We start from the raw sequence: 7,852 nt of genomic DNA, 5'->3' as shown, positions 1-7,852 counted from the left end.
GAGAAGGAGTTGTGCTGGGTTCTGGCTCGGGGGAACATTAGATATTGTCTCTAGGTTGATCTGGGTGTTGTGCTGGGTTCTGGCTCGGGGGAACATTAGATATTGTCTCTAGGTTGATCTGGGAGGTGTGCTGGGTTCTGGCTCGGGGGAACATTAGATATTGCCTCTAGGTTGATCTGGGTGTTGTGCTGTGTTCTGGCTCGGGGAACATTAGATATTGTCTCTAGGTTGATCTGGGAGGTGTGCTGGGTTCTGGCTCGGGGAACATTAGATATTGTCTCTAGGTTGATCTGGGAGTTGTGCTGGGTTCTGGCTCGGGGGAACATTAGATATTGTCTCTAGGTTGATCTGGGAGGTGTGCTGGGTTCTGGCTCAGGGGAACATTAGATATTGCCTCTAGGTTGATCTGGGAGGTGTGCTGGGTTCTGGCTCGGGGGAACATTAGATATTGCCTCTAGGTTGATCTGTATTAATCACTACACTCTCCTGGTCCTACCTCCTGTTCTCTATCCCCATGCACTGGCCCGACCAACCAGTGCCCCCTGGCTAACCAGGCTATCTGCATTGTGTCCCACCACCCGCCAACCCCTCTTTTACACTACTGCTACTCTCTGTTCATCATATATGCATAGTCACTTTAACCATATCTACATGTACATACTACCTCAATCAGCCTGACTAACAGGTGTCTGTATGTAGCCTCTCTACTTGTATTCAGCATTTCACTGTAAGGTCTACTACACCTGTTGTTTTCAGCATTTCACTGTGAGGTCTACTACACCTGTTGTATTCAGCATTTCACTGTAAGGTCTACTACACCTGTTATATTCAGCATTTCACTGTGAGGTCTACTACACCTGTTGTATTCAGCATTTCACTGTGAGGTCTACTACACCTGTTGTATTCAGCATTTCACTGTAAGGTCTACTACACTTGTTGTATTCAGCATTTCACTGTGAGGTCTACTACACCTGTTGTATTCAGCATTTCACTGCGAGGTCTACTACACCTGTTGTATTCAGCATTTCACTGTAAGGTCTACTACACCTGTTGTATTCAGCATTTCACTGTAAGGTCTACTACACCTGTTGTATTCAGCATTTCACTGTGAGGTCTACTACACCTGTTGTATTCAGCATTTCACTGTAAGGTCTACTACACCTGTTGTATTCAGCATTTCACTGTGAGGTCTACTACACCTGTTGTATTCAGCATTTCACTGTGAGGTCTACTACACCTGTTGTATTCAGCATTTCACTGTAAGGTCTACTACACCTGTTGTATTCAGCATTTCACTGTTGTATTCAGCATTTTAAAGTCTACTACACCTGTTGTATTCAGCATTTCACTGTGAGGTCTACTACACCTGTTGTATTCAGCATTTCACTGTAAGGTCTACTACACCTGTTGTATTCAGCATTTCACTGTAAGGTCTACTACACCTGTTGTATTCAGCATTTCACTGTGAGGTCTACTACACCTGTTGTATTCGGCGCACGTGACAAATAAACTTTGATTTGATTTGACAATCATCAGCTTTCATAAGCCATGTCTGACTACCTGGCAGGAAGCAGGAAGCAGGAAGCAGGAAGCGTTCAGCTTTACCTCCTGAGTCGAAGCGGCATTCTTCAAGTTGAAGATCAATATCGTCAACACAGCAGAATAATGTCTTCAATTCTCAGAGGAGACTTGGATAGAAGGCAGTTAGCACGAATACAATCACCACTGGCACATCAGAACCGACAAAGAGACGTGTCTTACTGCACGTGATGTACACGCGTGTTAGAAGTCAAAGCCGCAAAATCGAGTCTGAAGAGAAGTATTAAAATGCAACAAATAAAAAATAAAGAAATGGCACATTGAAACGGAACAAACATTTTAAGCGTAGTTAAGTGACAACAACATAACCAAGAGGTGACAGGGAGGAAAAGGGGAATTCCTCTTCCTGACAGAAGAGCTCGTCTGATAGGTTGACCTCAGATTAATGCCTCATCTCTCTCTCTCTCTCTCCATTCATCCGTGAATCAAGTTCTTTTTCTCAGCTCTCTGTCCTTTTTAAAAGCAGAAGTGACACGGCTGGCTTAGTCGTGTAAGAAGAAGCTAAGCCACTGTCATGTCGAATTAAATATGAAGAATAATAATAAAAAAATATATAATTAATTGTTTTTTGTAACACACAAGGAAATGTAATATTCATCCTCATGTCTACGTGAAACCCACAGACCAACAGCATGAGAGAGATGACTGTAGAGTAAAATCAGCATTCCAAATGGTTCACTATTATCTATTTAGTGCACTCCTTTTGACTGAAACCCTATATAGTGAATAGGGTGCCATTTTGGAACACAACTCTGGTGTATTTCCTGGGAGATTTAAAGGTACGGTACCACAGCAGGAGCAGTTGTTTTTTCCCCCCCAGGCAGCCAATAGACACATAGATAATGAAGCAAGCATCTGATTGGCTAGGGGAGACAGAGGGAACTTGCCTCCCATTGGTGGATCACTAAATCAATGCTGGTTTCTACCTGCTGACGGTGTCTTGGAGCTATAGCTGTGTGTGTGTGTGTGTGTGTGTGTGTGTGTGTGTGTGTGTGTGTGTGTGTGTGTGTGTGTGTGTGTGTGTGTGTGTGTGTGTGTGCATATGTGTGTGTGTGTGTGTGTGTGTGTGTGTGTGTGTGTGTGTGTGTGTGTGTGTGTGTGTGTGTGTGTGTGTGCGTGTGTATGTGTGTGCGTGTGTATGTGTGTGTGTGTGTGTGTGTGTGTGTGTGTGTGTGTGTGTGTGTGTGTGTGTGTGTGTGTGTGTGTGTGTATCCACCCCCTGCTGTTTGTGTTTCCCCAGCTACAGAAACTGCCTGTTCTACCGTGATATCCAGTGTATGACTCTGAGTCTCGTGTTCAAGTTCATCCCAGCTAAAGGCAGCTTGTTAAGATGGTCAGCAACAGACAGCAGTGAACTAACATGCCAGCTGGGCAGAACAGAAGGGAGACAAAGAGAGGCTCCTTTCCCAAATGGCACCCTATTCTCTACATGGCCCTGGTTAAAAGTAGTGCACTACATAGGGAATAGGGTGTAATTTGGGATGTACAGACACGATGCCACCAGGCCTGCTGGTTCATTATAGTCAACTCTGAGAGTGAAAGAGAAAAGGGTGAGAGAGAGAGAAAGGGTGAGAGAGTGAGAGTGAAAGAGAGAAAAGGTGAGTGAGAAAAGGTGAGAGAGTGAGAGTGAAAGAGAGAAAAGGTGAGTGAGAGGGTGAGAGTGGAAGAGTGAGAAAGGGTGAGAGAGTGAGAGTGAAAGAGAAAGGGTGAGAGAGAAAAGGTGAGTGAGTGAGAGTGAGAGAGATGAGAATTCCTAGTCAGCAGTGCTCTCTGAAGTTGCAGCATATAGATTATGACTGTAACTCAGTGCTAACCTAGCAGAGGTATCTGGGGGATATTACAGTAACTCAGTGCTAACCTAGCAGAGGTTTCTGGGGGATATTACAGTAACTCAGTGCTAACCTAGCAGAGGTATCTGGGGGATATTACAGTAACTCAGTGCTAACCTAGCAGAGGTATCTGGGGGATATTACAGTAACTCAGTGCTAACCTAGCAGAGGTATCTGGGGGATATTACAGTAACTCAGTGCTAACCTAGCAGAGGTATGGTATCTGGGGGATATTACAGTAACTCAGTGTTAACCTAGCAGAGTTATCTGGGGGATATTACAGTAACTCAGTGCTAACCTAGCAGAGGTATCTGGGGGATATTACAGTAACATAATGCTAACCTAGCAGAGGTATCTGGGGGATATTACAGTAACTCAGTGCTAACCTAGCAGAGGTATCTGGGGAATATTACTGTAACTCAGTGCTAACCTAGCAGAGGTATCTGGGGGATATTACACTAACTCAGTGCTAACCTTGCAGAGGTATCTGGGGGATATTACAGTAACTCAGTGCTAATCTAGCAGAGGTATCTGGGTGATATTACAGTAACTCAGTGCTAACCTAGCAGAGGTATCTGGGGGATATTACAGTAACTCAGTGCTAACCTAGCAGAGGTATCTGGGGGGATATTACAGTAACTCAGTGCTAACCTAGAAGAGGTATGTGGGGGATATTACAGTAACTCAGTGCTAACCTTGCAGAGGTATCTGGGGGATATTACAGTAACTCAGTGCTAACCTAGCAGAGGTATCTGGGGGATATTACAGTAACTCAGTGCTAACCTAGCAGAGGTATCTGGGGGATATTACAGTAACTCAGTGCTAACCTAGAAGAGGTATCTGGGGGATATTACAGTAACTCAGTGCTAACCTAGCAGAGGTATCTGGGGCGATATTACAGTAAATCAGTGCTAACCTAGCAGAGGTATCTGGGGCGATATTACAGTAAATCAGTGCTAACCTAGCAGAGGTATCTGGGGGATATTACAGTAAATCAGTGCTAACCTAGCAGAGGTATCTGGGGCGATATTACAGTAAATCAGTGCTAACCTAGCAGAGGTATCTGGGGCGATATTACAGTAAATCAGTGCTAACCTAGCAGAGGTATCTGGGGCGATATTACAGTAAATCAGTGCTAACCTAGCAGAGGTATCTGGGGCGATATTACAGTAAATCAGTGCTAACCTAGCAGAGGTATCTGGGGGATATTACAGTAACTCAGTGCTAACCTAGCAGAGGTATCTGGGGGATATTACAGTAACTCAGTGCTAACCTAGCAGAGGTATCTGGGGGATATTACAGTAACTCAGTGCTAACCTAGCAGAGGTATCTGGGGCGATATTACAGTAAATCAGTGCTAACCTAGCAGAGGTATCTGGGGTGATATTACAGTAAATCAGTGCTAACCTAGCACAGGTATCTGGGGCGATATTACAGTAAATCAGTGCTAACCTAGCAGAGGTATCTGGGGGATATTACAGTAACTCAGTGCTAACCTAGCAGAGGTATCTGGGGGATATTACAGTAACTCAGTGCTAACCTAGCAGAGGTATCTGGGGGATATTACAGTAACTCAGTGCTAACCTAGCAGAGGTATCTGGGGCGATATTACAGTAAATCAGTGCTAACCTAGCAGAGGTATCTGGGGTGATATTACAGTAAATCAGTGCTAACCTAGCAGAGGTATCTGGGGGATTAGACCATTATGGTCCACCAAGCATAGATGCTACGCGCTACACATCCTGTATTACAATGTCTGATTGTAAACAACCACTGAATATGGTATGTAACTGAAACACACTGTAGGTAACAACATGAAGCCTTCATACAGACACATGGAACTGGTTCATAATAATCTATGACTGCATACGTAGTTACTATGAATGGTAATAAGCACATATAACACTTCGTAAGATGCATCTTCAAGAAAAGTGTTAAACCAAAATATCAATTCTATTGATGGTTGAATCTCTTCTACAAACCATCTTAAAGTTTCAGCACCACAAGACAACAGCGGCAACTGGAAAACTAACCAGCAAAGTGAAGAAACACTCACCTGTACGCAGGTCTTCCTCCTCCCCATTTGTGGACACCCTCTGAAGGATCACTGTCAGAAAAGGTCCAAAGTACCCCAGTAGTGTTGGAGGTTCCTGTTCGATAGTTAGTCTCTCAACGATAGGGCAGAAACCACGACAGTGTTCTGTAAGTCCTCAGACGAACTACAGAGGAAGATCCAGAGGAACTCGTGGCTCATGTATAATGTATTATCTTGTAGTTTCCTTTAGTATCTTTGTAGTATCTTTGTATTAGCATAATTATTTATCACTCTAAGTAATGAGGTTGGTGGCTATCATGGCAGAAGTTACTAGACTGTCTCAGTCAGTCTGTCTGTCTGTCTGTCAGTCTTCAGCCAAACACATTTTAGGCAGATTATCTTATCTCACCACCAAGTACTGTACCAACTTGCCCCCAGGCTCTCTGTCTGTTGGACTCATAGCTACCAAGCAAGGCTACTGTTTCATTTACAAATATATGTATAAATAGAGAGAGAGAGAGAGAGAGAGAGAGAGAGAGAGCCAGACAGACAGAGAGACAGAAAGACAGAGAGAGAGAGAGAGAGAGAGAGAGAGAGAGAGACAGAGACAGAGACAGAGAGAGAGAGAGAGAGAGAGAGAGAGAGAGAGAGAAAGAGACAGAGACAGAGACAGAGAGACAGAGAGAGAGAGAGAGAGAGAGAGAGACAGAAAGGAGAAGTGTCTACAGACACTGGGGTGGGATGATGTCCACCCAGGGATGGTATGTTGACAGCTGTTTTCTCTGTTTCAGTCTACAAAATCTATCTGGAGGCTACTGGGGATGGCTTCTGAGTGAAACACACACACACACCCACCCAGTCAGTCAGCCAGCCACCCACCCACCCAGCCAGCCAGCCAGCCACCCACCCAGCCAGCCAGCCAGCCAGCCAGCCAGCCAGCCAGCCAGCCAGCCAGCTACATACCCACCCACACACCCACCAGCCACCCAGCCAGCCACCCACCCAGCCACCCAGCCAGCCAGCCACCCAGCCAGCCACCCAGCCAGCCAGCCAGCCACCCAGCCAGCCACCCAGCCAGCCAGCCACCCAGCCACCCAGCCAGCCACCCAGCCAGCCAGCCACCCAGCCACCCAGCCAGCCAGCCAGGCCCACATAGTCTTAGTGTCTGTGGATGTAAATAAGAACGGAGGGTGCAGTCCAAGCAGTAAAGTGAATGGCAGGTGCCACAGTCTGGCCTTGTGGTAGCAGTAGTACCGCCAGGCTCCAGACAACACAGTCTGGCCTTGTGGTAGCATTAGTACCGCCAGGCTCCAGACAACACAGTCTGGCCTTGTGGTAGCATTAGTACCGCCAGGCTCCAGACAACACAGTCTGGCCTTGTGGTAGCAGTAGTACCGCCAGGCTCAGACAACACAGTCTGGCCTTGTGGTAGCATTAGTACCGCCAGGCTCCAGACAACACAGTCTGGCCTTGTGGTAGCAGTAGTACCGCCAGGCTCCAGACAACACAGTCTGGCCTTGTGGTAGCATTAGTACCGCCAGGCTCAGACAACACAGTCTGGCCTTGTGGTAGCATTAGTACCGCCAGGCTCAGACAACACAGTCTGGCCTTGTGGTAGCAGTAGTACCGCCAGGCTCCAGACAACACAGTCTGGCCTTGTGGTAGCATTAGTACCGCCAGGCTCCAGACAACACAGTCTGGCCTTGTGGTAGCAGTAGTACCGCCAGGCTCCAGACAACACAGTCTGGCCTTGTGGTAGCATTAGTACCGCCAGGCTCCAGACAACACAGTCTGGCCTTGTGGTAGCATTAGTACCGCCAGGCTCCAGACAACACAGTCTGGCCTTGTGGTAGCAGTAGTACCGCCAGGCTCCAGACAAGACAGTCTGGCCTTGTGGTAGCAGTAGTACCGCCAGGCTCCAGACAAGACAGTCTGGCCTTGTGGTAGCAGTAGTACCGCCAGGCTCCAGACAACACAGAGAGACAGGTGAAGTGTTCAGCACAAGTGAAAGGATCAGGGGCCTAGCTCTTAGGACCTGCCAGCTGTCTGTCTCTCTCCGTCAGGGAACAAATGCTCGGACACACCCCTTACTATATCTGCCTATCAGAGCATGCCTAGGGTCAGGAGTCCTGACAATGAGAAAAACATGCCACAACCGCAGTTGACCAACACCATCAACAACAAAGACTAGTTCAACGACAAAGACTACTTCAACGACAAAGACTTCTTCAACGACAAAGACTTCTTCAACGACAAAGACTACTTCAACGACAAAGACTACTTCAACGACAAAGACTACTTCAACGACAAAGACTACTTCAACGACAAAGACTACTTCAACGACAAAGACTACTTCAACGACAAAGACTACTTCAACGACAAAGACTAC

General features: G+C 46.5%; 1 protein-coding gene across 1 annotated transcript in view; it reads right to left on the bottom strand.

Annotated features, from left to right (window-relative positions):
* Positions 1-5,511, bottom strand: part of mtus2b (microtubule associated tumor suppressor candidate 2b) — a 71,519-nt gene extending 66,008 nt beyond the window's left edge. The window contains exon 1 of the mRNA XM_042294983.1: positions 5,485-5,511. Within this exon, the coding sequence (XP_042150917.1) occupies positions 5,485-5,511 (27 nt within the window). The remainder of the gene's footprint in view (positions 1-5,484) is intronic.
* Between the last annotated feature and the right edge of the window lie 2,341 nt (positions 5,512-7,852).

Source organism: Oncorhynchus tshawytscha, linkage group LG13 (assembly GCF_018296145.1).
Source record: "Oncorhynchus tshawytscha isolate Ot180627B linkage group LG13, Otsh_v2.0, whole genome shotgun sequence".
In the NCBI taxonomy this organism is placed as follows: domain Eukaryota; kingdom Metazoa; phylum Chordata; class Actinopteri; order Salmoniformes; family Salmonidae; genus Oncorhynchus; species Oncorhynchus tshawytscha.
This window is presented reverse-complemented; position numbering and strand designations above follow the sequence as displayed.